General features: G+C 43.7%; 1 protein-coding gene across 3 annotated transcripts in view; it reads left to right on the top strand.

The window, feature by feature from the left end:
* LOC135484490 (dynein axonemal heavy chain 6-like) overlaps window positions 1–18,385 on the top strand; it is a 38,862-nt gene that overhangs the window by 16,827 nt on the left and 3,650 nt on the right. For 2 of the 3 annotated variants that reach the window (XM_064766019.1, XM_064766017.1), the window contains exons 37-70: window positions 1,147–1,356; window positions 1,637–1,942; window positions 2,248–2,503; window positions 2,699–2,840; window positions 3,030–3,265; window positions 3,647–3,919; window positions 4,044–4,220; window positions 4,419–4,726; window positions 4,999–5,087; window positions 5,506–5,725; window positions 6,018–6,188; window positions 7,006–7,263; window positions 7,640–7,837; window positions 8,126–8,287; window positions 8,590–8,793; window positions 9,008–9,189; window positions 9,443–9,677; window positions 9,995–10,089; window positions 10,226–10,385; window positions 10,761–10,892; window positions 11,204–11,656; window positions 11,913–12,031; window positions 12,316–12,427; window positions 12,750–13,001; window positions 13,222–13,336; window positions 13,648–13,784; window positions 14,063–14,534; window positions 14,853–15,092; window positions 15,301–15,573; window positions 16,091–16,301; window positions 16,464–16,566; window positions 16,711–16,938; window positions 17,259–17,459; window positions 17,958–18,151. In XM_064766019.1, the coding sequence (XP_064622089.1) occupies window positions 1,147–1,356; window positions 1,637–1,942; window positions 2,248–2,503; window positions 2,699–2,840; window positions 3,030–3,265; window positions 3,647–3,919; window positions 4,044–4,220; window positions 4,419–4,726; window positions 4,999–5,087; window positions 5,506–5,725; window positions 6,018–6,188; window positions 7,006–7,263; window positions 7,640–7,837; window positions 8,126–8,287; window positions 8,590–8,793; window positions 9,008–9,189; window positions 9,443–9,677; window positions 9,995–10,089; window positions 10,226–10,385; window positions 10,761–10,892; window positions 11,204–11,656; window positions 11,913–12,031; window positions 12,316–12,427; window positions 12,750–13,001; window positions 13,222–13,336; window positions 13,648–13,784; window positions 14,063–14,534; window positions 14,853–15,092; window positions 15,301–15,573; window positions 16,091–16,301; window positions 16,464–16,566; window positions 16,711–16,938; window positions 17,259–17,459; window positions 17,958–18,151 (7,124 nt within the window). The remainder of the gene's footprint in view (window positions 1–1,146; window positions 1,357–1,636; window positions 1,943–2,247; window positions 2,504–2,698; window positions 2,841–3,029; window positions 3,266–3,646; window positions 3,920–4,043; window positions 4,221–4,418; window positions 4,727–4,998; window positions 5,088–5,505; window positions 5,726–6,017; window positions 6,189–7,005; window positions 7,264–7,639; window positions 7,838–8,125; window positions 8,288–8,589; window positions 8,794–9,007; window positions 9,190–9,442; window positions 9,678–9,994; window positions 10,090–10,225; window positions 10,386–10,760; window positions 10,893–11,203; window positions 11,657–11,912; window positions 12,032–12,315; window positions 12,428–12,749; window positions 13,002–13,221; window positions 13,337–13,647; window positions 13,785–14,062; window positions 14,535–14,852; window positions 15,093–15,300; window positions 15,574–16,090; window positions 16,302–16,463; window positions 16,567–16,710; window positions 16,939–17,258; window positions 17,460–17,957; window positions 18,152–18,385) is intronic. The other variant, XM_064766018.1, reaches the window with a different exon arrangement.

Below are 18,385 nucleotides of genomic sequence, written 5' to 3'. Positions count from 1 at the left end.
ATAATATTGCAGCACAAAAATACACCAAACAGGTACAAATATTGTAGCACTAAAATGTGCACAGGATGTCTGTGATGCAACAGGTTGCCCATGTTGCTCAGACATGACCTTTTGATTCTTGACAAATCATCAATATTTTGTCTTATCACCCATGTCTCATCTTGAATCCCAGACCATGAACCCTGCAACCATGTCTTTTAGATCTTAACTTTTCCTTCATCTGTACTTGTGTTCCAGGATGAAGAATCAGTATGTTGTAATCATAGTCATCATTGGGTGATATGAATAAACACTAGTAAATGCTTTTACTTCTATTTTGTACAGAAATGCCTAGTGTAAATGTGCGTGAAGTAAAAGCCTTTACTAGTTTTTATTCATATCACCCCTTCTGTCCTCACAAATCTGAATTGAATCACATTTGCATGTTTCATACTGAACAACACAGAATCTACTGTTATATTATCATCATCATCATCATCATCATCATATTTTTTGATTGACCTGCCATTTTCACATGATACTTTCTATTCACGACTGTTTCCATTCTGATCTCTGATCTTTTGCAATGGTTCTTACAGCAGAGTGTTATTCACCAGGTATGGCCTCTCTCACTGTCATTTTAGATGCACGTCCACTTATCCCTAGTTTATCCCAGTAAGGACTCCGTTTCTTGGTCCTTTTATGTCAATGTCTAGCTAAACAAGTGCTTTTTAGCTGTGCCAATGATGCCCAAAATGTTCTGAAACTGGTAGAATTGTTCTTCCGTCTCGCTTGTATTTATTTACTGTACTCCATTAGTTGTAGCAGTATAAATGTTGTAGTGTAGCTTATGAATAAGATGAATGAGAGGTATAGAAACAATTTCATAGGCTCAACCCTGGCCTTTGAAAGATCCCAAATTTTCTGATCAGGTAAACTCATGACCAACATCTATGAACATATTACACTCCTTGACACCAAAGGTGTAATGTAGTTTGTTTTTGGGCAAATCATGGATGTGAAGTCTGTAAAAGTATCAAGGTTTGATCATTTCACGCAACAAAGTTATGCTTTAGACGGGGAACTTTTACTTAAATCTCTAGAAGAAGCTTAACCTTATTGAATTGTCATTTGAAAATGTTAAAAAAGTTCTATTTGACTTTTCAGAACCGTGCCAAGAAAGGCCAAGTTGAGACGTTCACGATCAACCCAAAGTGTATCAAGTTGGGTGAACTCTATGGGGAGACTGATCCAAACACGTTTGAATGGTCAGATGGACTGATCGCCATGGCAATGAGGAAGTTCTCAAAGGACACAAACACACAGGCTTGTCAGTTGGCAAGCGATGATTCAAGATCGGTTGGTTCAGCTGCTGAGGTGAGTGAAATTTTCATACCAGAGCAGAGAAAAGTTATTTCATCGGTAATCATCTTCTGCTAAAAGTCTTCCTTATTCTCTCTTGTGAGTGCATGCAGCTACAGTTGGACGCCAGCAGTAAAGTAAGGTGAATTGCCCATGGTCTCAAACGTTGCATGATGCTCTGATCACGGGACAGACTCATTGGCCACTAGACCACTGCGTACTGGTAGTAGGCCTATGTGTGTTTTGAAATGTTCAGTTATTGTTCCATACATCAAGATATTTCCCATTCCTAAAGAGTACAGCTCCCAGGACTGCATCTCAGTCTGAGGTAACAGATTTGGAGTCGGCAGACGCAACAGCAAACGATCAACAAGATCAAGGCCAAGATGCGTACACCCCTTGGAAATGGCTGATCCTCGATGGCCCTGTGGACACCCTGTGGGTTGAGAATCTCAACACTGTCTTGGATGACTCGAAGATACTTTGCCTGGCCAACGGTGAACGCATCAGTTTAACGTCTGGTATGAGGCTGATTTTTGAAGTGGATAATCTGTCTCAGGCTAGTCCAGCTACCATTAGCAGATGTGCTATGGTCTACATGGTGAGCTCATTGACTTGCGTTTTCTTCCTGCTTTCACTGTATATGTTACATGCCTGTGCAGTTGTTGCCAGTTTAAGTCATTACCGAGTCACTGTACTTAAGCCAGAGAAGTGAAGTCTTTCATTAGCGACTCATGTTACTCTTCAGCTTGCATCTGCGTAGCACCAGGCACATAGAATCTATCTTGCTTTTACATATCGTTCCAAAGTTACCACCATGATCTTGAAACCTAACAGCTAGACCAACCACCCTGCTCTTTGCAGAAGACAATAGTCATACTCATCTCAGTTATCCAATCTTTTAAGGATCCTGTCGACCTTGGTTGGCGCCCCTACGTGAGGACCTGGTTACAAAGATTGGGACGAAATATACCAGAGATGGGCAAGAAACACCTGGAGGCTCTCTTCAATCACAGCATGGATCGAGGATTGGATTTCGTTTCTCAGAACGCCAAAGAGCAACTTGTGCCCGCCCCTGAGATGAGTCTTGTGATGTGTCTGTGTAACATACTCTCGGCATTCTTTGATTTCATCAACAAACATGGAGGATTTGCAAAGCCAGGTAGGCTGTGGTTGTCATACTCACTCCCTTCAAATAACTCACACCCTCTTCTTCTCTGAGCTGATGATGGTTTTGAGGATGACCTTGGTTTGGGTGACTTTACAGAATAACACAAGTCTAACTTTCTGGACCTAACTTCAATTTGACTCGTTGGTCAATTTTGGTCAATTGATAAGTTCTTCTCATTGATTTCAGACTTTGAAACTGCAAGACAAGGTTCAGACACTGAAGAGGAGGCAAAGTCAAGTACCATTAAACAGAAAAAGAGTAAGAGGACATCAGGGAAGAAGGCGTCAAAGTCTAGTAGTCAAGCTGGTCTTGATCAGGCAAATGGAAAGTAAGTTGGTTGGATTCTCATTGACGCTATGCCTATGTTTTCCCAGCAGCAAAAATGGAAATTTAGCGAGATGTGGATTTCGAGTAGCATTGGGGTTCTATTAGATTCTGAATATCATGAGTTTGATAACCAGCTCGGACACATTGCTTCTTGAAAGTCAGTTATGATGGTGCCACTTGTCCATTGCAGGTCGAAGGTTTACTACATCCAGAAGAACCCGAACCAGTTTGAGACGATGCTGGGTAAAATGTTTGTCTTTGCTTACGTCTGGAGTATTGGTGGCAACTTCAAGAGACAGGAGGAACAAGATGTCGACATATCATTGACGCAGAAAAGTGGAGAGAAATCAGACCGACCGTTCTTCGATGTTGCCAACGAGTTTGACAATCTTGTGCATGAGTTGTTTGACATTGAACCTCCACTGGGTAAGTAATAGTAAATGATGTACTTAAGAGATAAGGCTTCTTGTTTTCCAAACATTTACGCCCTCCTTAGTTGAAGAGAGTTAGGCCCTGAGTGGTCGAATCATCAGGCAAAACATGTCCAACCTTTCGATTGCTGTGAATGCTTAATCTCTCATGATGCGCAGCAGTCTCTTGGGGACCTTAATGAGGACAACGTGTCTGAACCATGGCATCTCACTTTGAGTATCAATGAAGCTACTGGTTTGTTGATTTCCTCAGGGAAGCCAGTGTTCCACATATGTTGAAACCATTTCAGCCCTAGGATGCGCCTGAGACAGCAGTTGTGGTCTGCTAATGATGTGAAGTGTGCCATAACCCTGATCACCCTTCACCCTCTTTCAGGTATTCGTCTCCCTGCTGGTAGCAAGTCCATCTACAGCTACTTCCTGGATATGGAGTCTGGCAACTTCGTCTCCTGGGACGCGATGGTCCCAAGCACACACTCCCTCATTGAGCGTGGGACTGTGATCACCATTGGAGAGAGTATGGGAATTGGAGGCGACCAGAAGAAGGGACAGTCCCATGAGGATGAGATCGTACCAACGGTTGATACAGTCCGCTACACTTTCTTGACCAGTCTGCTGGTACTCAGTAAGAACCCTGTCCTTCTCAATGGTAAGTTTAAGTTTAAGAAACTGCATCAAGTATTGGACTGGTCGGATGACCTGAAACCTGATCTGCTTCACGGAAAATTGTTGATGAGTTTTAAGTTCAAGGTGCTATTCTCATATTCTTCCAGGTGAATCTGGCGTTGGGAAATCTGCGATAATCCACGACATGCTGAAGAGACTTGGCAAGGAGGGCGGTACTGGCTTCAAGAATCAGACCATTCTCGGCGATATCTTCAACTTTGCTGACAAGAATCGAGCACTTCTGGACAACATCAGCAGTCTCACCAAGATGTCAGAAGACACAGGTTCGTTTGCCTTTGATTTTTATGCAATATTGGAATAGGTGCGTTACTGAGTAAAGGATTCGGGAGAGGAGTCAACTTAGTAGGTGTTGAAGCATTCATGTCAGTCCACAGATGATTTCATTTGTTATGACATGTCTTACAGCCAAGGTTGGCCTGGTTTTTGCTTGTTTGACATTCTCCTAACACTCTCCTTTTCAGACATGAGTAAGGATATGAACATCCTTCTTGGAACCAGTCGTCCCAAAGTGACCGCAGGCATCATCCATTCGTCCCTCCAGTTCAGTGCCCAGACGACGTCTGCCCGAACCCAGGCACAGATCACATACAAGCTGATCAAGAAAGGGAAAGATACGCTTGGGGGTCCTAAGGGGAGAAAGGTGGTTGTGTTCGTGGATGACTTGAACATGCCGGCCCAGGAACAGTACGGAGCCCAGCCTCCCTTGGAACTTCTCAGGCAGTTCTTAGATATTGGAGGATTCTATGACACTCAGAAACTTGTCTGGAAGGTAAGATCTTTCATAAGTCTTTTCAGTTAAGTTGATTGTCTGTTATGTTCCAGTGAGCAGAAACACAAGTGTCTGGATTGAAAAGCAGTACAGTATAGTTGGCTAGTGGAGTTTGCCACTGTGAAGGGTCTTCATTCCTTCTTCTAAGAGACAGGAGCAGGGTAATCATCGGTGACCAACTTGACCCAATGCATGAAACGTTTCATGTCATAAACTACAAATGACAAAGATGGCCCCTGCAATGATGCGTATTTCGTGTTTGCGTTATTCAGGACATTCTTGATGTTACCCTGGTAGCAGCCTGTGGCCCACCGGGAGGTGGCAGAAACCAGCTCAGTCCAAGATTACTCAAACATTTCTGGTAGGAATTTTGAATCTACATATGCATTGTTTTTATGTATTTGATGTCAAATCACTTCATGTATTGCTTGCTGTTCTTCTTTTACCGTAATTGGTAATAAGTATTCAAATAAGAGTCATTGGATGGGACAAGTCTTTTTGAATGTTACGTGACGGTCATATTTCCAGAATCTGTAATCATCACCAAGCTGTAATAAGTTCACCTTGACACTTTAAGTTAGGTAGAGGCATGTTCATTGTTCATACTGGTTGTAAGCTTTGATGCAGAATGACATGAAAATCTAAGTTGTCACATTTGTATAATTGTCATGCATGAATCAAATGTTGTCAATGTTTCAAATTGTCACCGTATTCTCGTTATTTTCTGTCGTTAATTTTGCATGTACTGGTGTAAACCTGTTCACTTCTCACTGATACAGCATGTTAGCCCTCCCCCAGCCCTCCACAAGGTCCCTTCAGCACATCTACCAGGTCCAACTCGGACAGTTCCTCCAAGAAAATGAGTTCATGCCGGAAGTCAAGGAGAGCCTCTTTTCCATGGTCTCGGCCAGTATCGCCATCTATTATCGTATGTGCGCATACATGAGGCCTACGCCAGCGAAGGTTCATTATACATTCAACATAAGGGATTTGTCCAAGGTCAGTGCAGTGTGCTCTCGGCAGGAAGAAAAACTGTAATATGCCCCTTGCAGTAAATGTTATTGTGCATAGGGGCCTATCGATGTGGCTCCCGCTTGTTAGTTGTCCTGCTGGTTACTGTAAAGAGTGAAATATTCACCAAGCTATAAGTTGGCAAATTTGCTCATTGTCATTTTGCGGGACTCGGTGCCTCCAGCAATGTCTAAACAGACCTGAAAGATGTTGTTGCTCCATCTATCAAATTTGATGGCGAGAGAAATTCAAAGACTAAGAACCAACGGACTCCTTTCAGGTGGTCTACGGTTTGTTCCAAGCAGATGAGGGCATCATTGTGAACAAGGACAATTGTGCCCAGCTCCTCGCTAACGAAGCAACAAGGGTGTTCCATGATCGCCTCATAAATGCCGAGGACAGAGAAATCTTCTACAAGATTCTGGCTGACAACTTGCATGACTACTTCAAGGTGAGTCAGTGAGACAACATGTTAAACTTGACCGCCAGATGCAGTTAAAAGCGACACGTTACTGGCCTATTCCTAAAAGCCTGGTGATGGAAACGTTTCCTAAATGTCGGCAATTCTAAAGTGCTCTTATTCCTTATGTCACAGATGGTTCTTTTAGATCCAAATGAAGTGAGAAGACGAATGCTTTCAGGAACATATCTGTTCTTTTCCACCAATCATTCTGTTGATGTCTTGCTGTTCCCATTGTGTATTTGCCTGTTTTTCAGCCAATTGTAACTTTCAGCCGTTAACATTTTGCCTTTGAAATAACAATTGTACGCTTTGTACAGGAATTCCATGTTACATTTGGTGAACTAACAACAAACTATATCAGAATAGAGGTAAAGATCGGGTGATGGAGGCATTGATTTGAGCTAGTTTTGTCAAGAAGATGGATACTTCCATCTAGTTTGGTTAGAAAGATTGATCTACATGTATTTGGTGGAGGTTGTATACAGGTTGTAGGCTATGAATAGTTGGATTGATTTGGCGAGTGTGTCATTCATAGTGTTGTTATAGATTACATTTTGAGAGCTGCCGGTGTAGGGATTTTACTTTCGATTGCCAATGTTTTAGAAGGAGGCTGATTCTGTGTATATGAACACCATAATCATTCAAAGTAGTGGTACCTGTTGTACAATCACTTGAATGAGTTTCCTGCCTAATGATGATGTCCAACTATTGAAAAACCTCATTGAGTGTTGAGAATTATGACAATTTCGAATTACAAGTTGGATTCAATTTGCAGTGAGAGTTGATTCTGTTTCTTCTAATTCAGGTAAGATGGACTCCAGAGCGGTTATTGAATGAACCAGTTGTGTTCTGCGACTTCCTGGACTCCGGCGGCTCAACTCGGGCGCGTGTTTATAGGCCTATCTCGGACAACAGCAAGCTGGCTCAGATCATGGAGGAATTATACATGCGACAGAATGCAGGCAACACCCAGGCATCCCAGATGGTGTTCTTCAAGGAGGCTATTGCTCACATCGTACGGGCAGCCAGAGTCTTCAGACAGCCAGGGGGGCATATGTTACTAGTAAGTTGGCTCTTTTTCCTCATCAGATTTAAATTAACTTGTGCATCTAGTAAATTGTGCATCGGAGAAGAACTAAGTCCAGGTATGGTGACCGCAGCTTCTCATGCTGTGGCCCATACCTGTGGAACAAACTTCCTTTTTCCATCAGAGCTCTGCCAGAAACATAATTTAAGAGGCAACTCAAAACCACCTCGTTTGAGGACTATTTGGGGGGGGGGGGTGGCGCCTTGAGCGTGGTGGACCACGGAAAGGCGCCCTATATAAGTATTTCTATTCATTCATTCATTCATCTAAAGACACAGAATGACTGGCTAGATAAGCTTTGCCTTTGTCTTCGGGTTATGAGTTGCCCTCACACAGTATTCATTTCTTTTAGATTGGCATGGATGGTACTGGCAAAGCTACAACAGTTCAGCTGGCCTGTTATGTCTCAGGAGCAGAACTGTTCCAGCTGACCTTGACAAAGACATACAGCATCGTCGACTTTCGCGATGATTTGAAGATGGTGTTTAAGAAGAGTGGTGTCCAAGGTCTTAATATGGTGTTCCTCTTGACGGACAGTGACATTGTCAATGTAAGTGAAAGTAGCAATTAATGGTTGAGATGTGCTTGGTTGTGGAGTATGGTGACATACTGGTAAAGGTGTCCGTGTCTGAATCTGAGAGTTGTGGGTGTGAGCCCTGGTGTGGTTGCATCTCTGTCCTTCACAATTCGAGGTCAAGTGGGTTATGAAATGATGGCAGCTACATGAAACTCACACTGGTTAACTGTTCAGTCAGATTTCAGGCGAACTCTGTTTGACAAAAACCAATTACAGGACGAGTTTGTCACCTTTGGTCACGTTTTGGTTTTGTTTTCACAGGAGACCTTCTTGGAGGATATCAACTGCATCCTAAACTCGGGTGAAGTGCCTGATCTTTTTGATAATGAAGAGTTGGATGGTATTGCTATCAATCTCAAGAGGGCAGCAGCAGAGGCAGACGTGCCTGACACACGGAATGCGGTGTATGAATTTTTCATTCAGGTAAGGTCGTTTTCATAAAACTGAGATCATCAAGACTTTGTGAAAACTCTTCTTTTCAAAGAGCATTTTCAGCTCAAACTATATCATGTGGAGCATGTCTGATGTACTGGTTATTTTGAACAAGAGTATGATCGAATGAATGAACCCTGGTGTGTTCCCTGCTTTGTCCTTCACGGGTCAAGCACTGAAATGACAGCAATAGTGAAAGTTGTTGTGAAGAGTGAGTGGTTTGATACCGACCCTGGTCAGTGGAGAGAGCTATGTCAAGGCAGCCTTTATCATCATCATGAATTCCCTTTCAGAGAGTCAAAAAGAACCTTCACGTTGTCCTCACGATGAGTCCAGCTGGTAATAAGTTCCGTCAGCGATGCCGCATGAATCCTGCATTGATTAACTGTTGTACCATTGACTGGTATGATGAATGGGATGAACCCGCCATGCTCAGCGTCGCACAAGTCTACTTCCAGAATGCACATTTCATCTCGCAAACAGGAAAGGATCTAGCTGTAAGTTATTGAGAATATTCTTGTATTTACCTACAAAGGACATATGTTGGACTCATGATCTGTCCTTGGTATAGAGGTGTCCTGATTACAGAGGTAAAGCTAAATTACAAATCCACACCCAAGTTTCTGTCCTTTAGACAATGATAGGAGACTGTCCTTCCAGCAGATGTGGCTACTTTGATCTAGAGACTGCATTCTTACTTCATCTCCACAGGTTCTGAAGGAGAGTGTGTCTGATGCGTGTGTCAGGATCCATCTGGACATCACCAAGGCAACCAGACTGTTCTGGGAGGAGATGAGGAGACGATACTACACGACCCCAAGCAGCTTCATGGAACTGATCAAAATCTATGCCAAGATGTTGGAAGAAAACAAAACAGAATTTGTCAATAGCAGGTAAGTCGTGATTACGCCTTGATATATCTCCTTCTCCTGTGGGCCCCTGTTGTGTACCACTACAGTTTGGGTCCAATTGGGTTAAGGGCCGAGTGACTCCATCTTTGTTCATTGAGGAGGTTTCCAGCATGATTGATGTATTGTTTACAAAACAGCCTAGGACAGGCAAAAGTGATCATGTGTGCAACGAGTGTTGAAGAGTATCCATCAAGTACCTGGTATGCAAAGTAAGTGATTCAAATCTTCTCTTCAGGGATCGTCTGCTCGGAGGCTTGAACAAACTATCCGAGGCCAACTCGCTTGTCGGGACCATGCAGGAGGAACTGGTCGCCCTAGGCCCGAGGATTGAAGAGAAAGCCAAGGAGACAGAGGTGCTCTTGAAACAGTTGGAGAAAGACCAGGTGGCTGTGGAGGAGGTCAAGGCCATTGTGGAGAAAGAGAGGGAGATTATGGCGAAGGAGACACAAGCTGTCCATGACTATGCTGATGTGAGTTACTCTACAATGATCATACAGGAAGGTCTGGGTTCAGATTAGTACCGATGATTAAAGGTCAAGGATTCTATGTCCCTGAATGTCTTCCTGTAGAGTTTTGAACTGTTCATTCAGCTTTGTTGACATTTTAGCCAAATGCAGGTCAAGTGTCTGAGGTGAGGCAAGTAATGCAGTCTCATTTTGGCCTTAGTCAATAACCGCTGCCTTGAGGACCAGACAGATGGACCTGATTACAGTTCTACATTAGCCTTCTGTCTCAGTTTCATTGTCCGCGTGTGTTACACCTTTGATGTTTTGTTTTTGACTTTCAGGAATGCCAGCGTGATCTTGCCTCTGTGTTACCAGCGCTACAGACAGCTATAGCTTCATTAGATGCTCTCAACAAGGCTGATATTGCAGAAATCAGGTAGGAACCTCTTCTGTATTAAGGTTTGAAGTAACCCATTCTTACATTGATGACCATTTTGATCATCCTGAAATCTGTGAACCAACAGTCTGTAAAAATAAACAAGTTATTGTACAAGTTTTGTTTTTATTTCCAGGGTGTACCAATCACCTCCAATCCTGGTGAAACTGGTGCTGGCGTCTGTTTGTGTTTTGATGAGGGAAACACCTGATTGGCAGACGGCAAAGAAGTTGATGGGAGATCAGTTGTTTCTCACCAAGCTTATCCAGTTTGATAAGAACAATCTCCCTGAAAAGGTAAGATATTGCTCTTACTAGAAGTGGCACTGCATAGCTTGGACAGTAAATAACTGCCAGTATACTGTGTCTCACACTGACAGAGATGTAACCATCAGAGAAAGACATCATGTTGGCGATCTTCTCAAAATGGCAATAGAGGCAGTGGACACAGGACCTAGGCGGTCCCACTGGTGGTATCCATGTGACTTGAAAGTGTTCTGTGCACAGTTAGGGACTGGGTTTGGTTTGAATGAGTGATTCCTTGTACAAGCATGAATAGCGCTGATGTTCTCTGATATAGAGGAACGCATTATCAGCAACATGAAACAGAATCTGGCTTACCTGGTTCTTGCCTTTAGTATCAAAATCTCCCCACTTCTTCATAATCTGCAGGTTTTCTATAAGCTGAAGAAGTATACAACCCATGATGATTTTAACCCTGAGACTATCGGCAAGGTGTCCTTGGCCTGCAAGTCGATCTGCCAGTGGGTGTTGGCTCTTGAGCATTACAATGAAGTTCACAAGGTGAGTCAATATTATGAGTCATGAAGAAGTGCTGTACTCAAGGTTTATGGGTCGGTTGCCCTCACAAATGGTACAGGACTGGTTTGGGCAACAGACTCATGAACCTTGGGTCTGTCCCTGGTCTGGGGGCTGCTCTGTCCTCCCATAGTTAGCTCACTAGTTGTTTCAGTGGCACAACCTTGACCTGATAAAAAATCTGTCAGAAAATGCTGTTGATATTTCTCCTTGCAAACATACACTATACTTCTACAATTTGTTCTCAATAAGGCAACAATATGTATTGAAATCTGGCGTGCAATATCTTTCAACAGATGGTGAAACCAAAGCAGAAGCGTGTGTCGGAGGCTAAAGAAGCATTACAGCTAGCTCAGGAAAGTCTACAACAGAAAGAGGAGAGTCTGAATAAGATTATGGACCACTTGACGATGCTGCAAGGGCAATATCAGGACAGTGTGAACCAGAGAGAGGAGCTGAAACAGAGGAAGGTGTTGACTGCTGTCAGGTTGGAGAGGGCGTCCTTACTGATTGAGGCGTTGTCTGGGGAGAAGGATCGCTGGAAAGAGATGGCAGAGGGTCTCGATTTTCGCCTGAAAGGACTGGTTGGTGATACCCTTGTGTCTGCTGCTACTGTTGCCTACCTCGGTGCATTCACCGCCAAGTACCGGAAGGAACAGATTCAGGTGTGGGTCAACATGTGTAAAGAGGCGGACATTCCAATATCGGAGGAGTATGACTTTGTTAGGAGTATCGTGGATGCTACACAGGTATGGAACATGTTGGGTAAAACAACTCAGTTGGTCATCATATAGAGGCGAACTGCTGGATGAAGACGATATTGATCAACATATTGATTGGCACTCCCCTATTATCGTCCTGCTAGCTACACACAGTGTTTTCAAAAGATGGGGTTGACCACATCATAATAACAAATCACTTTCTACTTCCTATTTTGTTTTTGTATTGTAATTTCGATGTAACTATGGTATTTTTCTTCTAATAACTGTAACCTGTTTGATATAGGTGTTGCGCTGGCACAACCTTGGCCTTCCCAATGATACTCACTCGACAGAGAATGCCGTCATTGTGAAGAAGAGCAGAAAATGGCCGCTTTTGATTGATCCCCAAGGTCAAGCTTCCAAGTAAGTCAGCTGCGTCTTAGTGCAGAAAACATCTCCTCATGTATGATTTGCTGTGTCATGTGCATTTGCAAATATGATTATGATTAAGATTATAGCCTTGTCTGTCAACTGCACTGAATTCCAGCTGGCTAGACCACTTGAATGATGTCTCCATACCTATTCCATTTGTCTGTGGAAGGACAAAAGACACAGTACCCTAGGTAGGACCAGATGGATGATGGTCAAATCCAGCTAGGCTAGTCTCTTGCAAGTTTTGTTATTGACGGTCTTTGTTTCTGTTCTAGCTGGATCATGCAAATGGAAGGACATAACCTGAAGGTTGTGGCAGCATCTGACCCACAGTACATGAGGACCATGGAGAGAGGCATGAGAGTTGGGGAAGCTGTTCTACTTGTGGTAAGCACGTTTATGATGAGCGTCTGCTGCCTTAGGGGTTCTAGTCTGTTGATTGTGTGTGTCCGGTGGATAAAAAATACCATTCATTACCATATCAATATCTTATGCCATGCAATTTTGGGGTTATTTCAGGGTTTTTCTTGTCTTGGACTGGTTGCCGACTGTGGCTAAGAAGGCCAGTGTCTCCTGGGAACCACAAGAAGATTTCACCATTACTGTTGAGTAACTTTCTCCTGGTTGAAGTCTTTGTAAGGTCAATAATCCATGTCTCGATGAATACTGGTGATAATACCTCAAAGCTATTAATTGTTGTTTCCCTCAGGATGTTGGTGAGACCCTGGATCCCTCCCTGAAACCCATCCTGCTCCACGAGACCTTCACCCGCGGCGGACACAAGCTGATAAAGATTGGTGACACGGAGATAGAGTACAATGATCACTTCAGGTTATACCTCGCCACCTCGATGAGCAACCCACATTACCTGCCTGCCGTCTGTATACAGGTCACCATCATCAACTTCACGGTCACATTCGATGGCTTGCAGGAACAGCTGCTGTCCAGTGTGGTCAGACAGGTAAGTTCCAGAGATCACAGCATTTGCTTCCAGTACCTGCTGTTTCTAGTTGCCAATATGCCTTCGATGAGTTTATCAACTCATTTCTGATGCGGCATTATCGCTATATCGGATGCCTTCAGAAACAGGCCAAGTTGAGGAGAAGTTTGTAAGCCCTGATCTCTAGCTGTTGTTATGGATCTCCAGTCAGTCACAGAATTCAGCTTTCCTTTTTTTACAGGAAAAACCCGAGCTAGAGGAGGAGAGAGGTGAACTGCTGGAGAGCATTGCTGCTGACAAGCAGTTACAGAGAGACACAGAGGATAGGACCCTTTATCTCCTGAACAAAACTGAAGGTATGGATGGGACAACCAGAGGTGGAACTGTTTGTAGAATCGTACTTATCCACTTGTATCAACCTTTGTCTGCCCTCAAGAGTTAGTCATAGTGTTAATTGGCTTGTGTATCAGATGTTTCTCCTTCTGTAGAAGTTGTAATATTTGAAGGAGAGCTCAATACTGGTTGAGTCCATTGTCAATAACAAAGTCTTGTACAAATGTACTTTGGCTCTCTTCAAGTTCTCAGTCATAGGTCCTGCACTATGCCCCTGCCTCTATTCTTATGTGCCTTTGACTGTAGACAATTTGTCATTCGTTTCTCTTAACAGGGAACATTCTTGATGATCAGGACCTGATCTCGGTGCTGCAGAAATCCAAGGGTATGGCACGTGAGATCCTATCAAGGGTCGAGCAGTCAGAGAGGGCAGAGCAGAACCTCAATAATGCTAGGAAGAAATACCTACCGGTAAGTACATTGAATATTAGTCAGTAAAATTCACCTAGAATGGAACTTCAGCTTGATAGGATTGTTCTTCCTGGCCACTTCAATCAGATGCTCAAATTCATCATAGTTTGAGTGGTCCCATGAAGAACATCACAGTTGACATGAACTCTTTGACAGTTCTATAGACAAGACTTCTCGCACCTCTTGACTTTTCTGGTTTGAACTTTGAACTCGTGCTCTCCTCTCTCAGACCATGATGCTATGACAAAGAATTTGATGACGATTATCTTTTCTTCCAGGTTGCCACCAGAGGAGCCACCCTCTACTTTGTCCTGGCAGACCTGTCGGGAATCGACGTCATGTACCAATTCTCCCTAGACTGGTTCCAGAATCTCTTCATCGACTGCATCGAGAGTGTCAATATTGATGAGTCAAGCCCACCTTCTGCTCACAGAACCAAACGTATCATGAGTGGACGACCGCCCTCATCCTCAAGCAGACGCTCAAAGGGTGATTTCACCAAGCACATGATAGCCATGATTGACCAATTGACTATCAGTGTATATCAGATCGTCTCGGTGGCCATGTTTGCACATCACCAGTTGATGTTTTCCTTCATGTTGTGTACGAGTATCATGCGGTCTCATGCGAAGTACGGTTCATCGCTCGTGGATAAGCCGGGCAGTCTTGAAGATCTTGAGTGGACCGTCTTCCTCCAGGGGTCCATCATGGCGAGTATAATGGATGAAGAAACCCTCGCTAAGCATGATGGTAAGTAATGGTGTGCTGTTATCTGGTTACAAGTCTTTGTGTTCAAGAACAACAATACTGTTATTGGAACATGAAACTCAGTAGATTACGAACACAATCATTCATGAAGCCAGCCAACCAGAACTTGGAAGGATGTGACTGGTGTTTCTGTAATTAAGGAAGGGGTTGATGCAGTGGCAGCCTGCTAGCTCCCCTGGCCTGTGCTATGATTATGACCTGTCTGACACTGTCAATAGAGGCACTTAAAGACGAGGGAACAAGGGAAGGCAGTCAAGTTAACGCCAAGGACATCACTTTCAAGTTCATTTCTCTTTTTAGGAATGAGCCCTCTTCAGCGCCTTGAATACATGGGTAAAACAGAGAAGATACCGCGGCCGCAATGGGTGACAGAGGACATGTGGAGACAATGCCAACATCTTGAGGCTACCCTTGAGCCGTTTGGCCTGCTGTGTCGAAGTGTCTTGAATAACCACATACAGTGGGAGAGTTTCCACTCAGCTGAAGATCCTTACCATCTGATGGAGACAAAGTACGAGTCAGCAGGAGAGGTAACACGAGGTATGAGAAATATCTGATGACGTTATAATGCTGTCTCATTTCTGGATATCCTGGACAGAACCTGCCAAGACCCGTGACAGGATCAATCTTATAAGTCTACTACTATTTCCTTTGAGATCTGTTGACACCATTGCAACATCTGCTGCTGACAAAGGTCGTCTGCTCAGCTTTGTTGACAAAATATTAGTGAAAAATCCATATCTTTCAGCAGACACGCCATCTAGTGCCAAGAGTCATGACAGCATCCGATCCAGGAAGTCCGACTCCTCACATTCCATCTCGTTCCCGTGGGATCTATTGACACCGATGCAGCGCCTCCTGCTAATCAAGGTTCTCAGCCCGGCATTGTTGACGTCGTCTGTCCGTGATTTCATCGAGGAGCAGATGTCGGGCCAGTACTTGTATTCACGCGAGTTTGACCTGAAGGATATGTATGAGGAATCGACGGCACAGACGCCGATCATATTCATCTTGTCACCAGGTTTGTCCTATGTTTGACAACTTTATGTTCTTATTCTTAGAGCTTCGGGTGAGAACAAACATGGTCCCTTCATGTCTCACCTTACTTATGGAACCTGGAATACCTCATTCAAATTGCCTTCAAGATCAACAACGTGATGAACTGATGCAGTGAAAGAAGAAATGAGGTGAAACTACCCTTCCATAAAGTTGATGACTTCAGTCACTTAGTCTGATCTTCCCTGTAAGAATGTTCTTCATGAAGAACAGGTAGCGGTGAGATATCAACCTCCAGTACTTTATATGTGACCCGCCATGACAAAACAGGTCGCATGTCGCTCTGAGCTTGACAGGTTGAGACAGACTGGTTGTTCATTTCACCATTGTCTGCCTTTTGTAAAATCGGAGCATATCAATTTCTTCTATTATGTCCTGGTGTCATTTTAGGCTCATCTTCTGTGCGACATGCGACTCATTTTGTCGTGGTGGGTCACATATGTTACTTGTTCTTTAACGTGTATTTGGTCTACTCCTTCCAGGGTCTGATCCAACACAACAGCTGTTCAGATTCGCCAAGGATCTGCGAGGTAGTACTCTTCATCTGGACATGATATCGCTCGGCCGAGGACAGGGACCAAAGGCTGAGGAACTCATCTCTAAAGCACAGATCCTGAAGGGGCGTTGGGTTTTCTTGCAGAATTGCCACCTTGCTGCATCATGGATGCCAAAGCTTGAGACCATTGTGGAAGGGTAAATATCAGGAAAAGCTGTTTTTACTTCATGCCTGTTTAAATCAACGGTTTCTAACTGCTGCTAGCGATTACCCTATAACTTGGCTTGAAGTGAACCTGCCATATCATAGATTTAAAGTGCAGGTATCTCCCTTTACACATTACATGTTTTCTATTCCAGTTTCCGTAAACCGAATGCAGATGTTGATCCTCAGTTCCGTCTGTGGCTGAGCTCGAAGCCAGATCCTTCATTCCCGATTTCTATACTGCAAACTGGATTAAAGGTATGTCAATGATAACACACATGGTATCAAAATACACGTGAAATAGAAAGCTACTGATGAATGATCTATTAAACATCCCTGTCGTACAATCATGGATTTATGGATGGTAAAGGTGTTCTAATGCCCTTGTTTGTTATTCTGCAGATGACGGTTGAACCACCGCAGGGCTTGAAAAATAACCTCCTGCGTTCATTCGGCAGCGGAGGAAGTGGGGCAGTGACGGAGAAGCTCTACCAGGATGACACCGGAGACGCCGCCTGGAGGAATCTACTCTTCGGTTTATGTTTCTTCAACGCTGTTATACATGAGAGGAAGAAGTATGGAAGTCTTGGATGGAACATTCCATATGGATTCAATGATTCTGATCTCGAGGTATGTCATGGGTTGGGTTCATGCACCAATCTCTCATCACAAGAAAGATATAAATGATTGGTCAAATTCAAAAGAAAAGAACTCAGCTGTCATCACTGCCAAACTTTGCCCAGGACATAGATTCATGACTAGGTACAAAAAAGGTTGTGCCTCTCATTCAGTGTCCGACAGATAACCTTTGAGATTCTCTAGGATCTTCACGATCATTCCAGTAAATTTGGTATCATTCCTAAGACAGTACCTTTCCGTGCTTATGGTTTGCCATTTTGAAGTAATATTTTATCGTGTAAGATCATTTTGATATTCAAAATTCTCTCCAGGTGTCGCTGCTTCAACTGGAGATGTTGCTGAAGGAACATGAGGAGGGTGTGCCCTGGGCAGCACTCCAGTATCTGACCGGTGAAGTGACGTATGGTGGCAGGGTGACTGACGACTGGGACAGACGCTGTCTCCACAGTTTACTCCACCGGTTCTATTGTCCAGAGTCTTCGGAGGAGGGATATACGTACTCTCCTGATGGGGTAAGAGCAAGACATTCTTCTCCTAGATGGTCTGTTGATTGTTAGCTGTTGCTGTGTGTGACCCATCGACCTGCAGTGGTGTCTTTTGGATCCAAGACATTGGGTGATATGAATAAAGACTAGTAAATGATTTTACTTCAGTTTTGTACAGAAAGGCCTTGTGTAAATGTACATGGGGTTTTCAGTAAAAGCAATTGCTAGTCTTTATTCATATCACCCAATGCCACAGGCTGAATCTGACCAAATCTGACAATGTGGGTCCTGATATTTCATACCCTCATCAGAAGAGAGCAGGTAGTCATTCTTGCCTCCAAAGGCTACCTAAGATTTCAACATCATCTGCAACATCGCCAGGCCTAGCAGTCCTGAGGCACGAATTCCCACCACCAAATCCAGTATCCAATGACTTAGGATCAACTTGGAAACTGCATTCATTACCTAGACAGAACTGTTGCCTGCTTATCTTGAAATAACTTTCTTGTCACATCTTCATTTCAGGTGTACCACCCTGTCTCTGCCAACTCAACTTTCAACGACGTCAGAACATACATTGAGAGTTTACCCAATTCAGATAGTCCTGAACTCTTTGGAATGAATGACAATGCTGAACAGGCCTACCTACAGCAGCAGGCCAGAGAGCTGGTGGAGACAATAGCCAGTGTGCAGCCCAGGCTTGCTGCTTCTCTCATTGCGTAAGTTAAAAGGTCTTAAGTTCTTGTCATAGCCAACTATTCTAGCATTGCTACATTGACCTTGGGCCGGAGATAATCTTGGATGATAGGGTACCTTTTGTTTGGTCATTCCTATCAAAGATGAAACCTCTGGGTCAAAAGTTGTGTGAAGTAGGGGTGGCAGTAAAGAGCTCTGATGCCTATGAGCAAGCACAAACAGAAAAAGAAGTAGAAGATACCCTCAATAGGACCCAA

This window comes from Lineus longissimus, chromosome 3 (assembly GCF_910592395.1).
Source record: "Lineus longissimus chromosome 3, tnLinLong1.2, whole genome shotgun sequence".
Classification (NCBI taxonomy): Eukaryota; Metazoa; Nemertea; class Pilidiophora; order Heteronemertea; family Lineidae; genus Lineus; species Lineus longissimus.
This window is presented reverse-complemented; position numbering and strand designations above follow the sequence as displayed.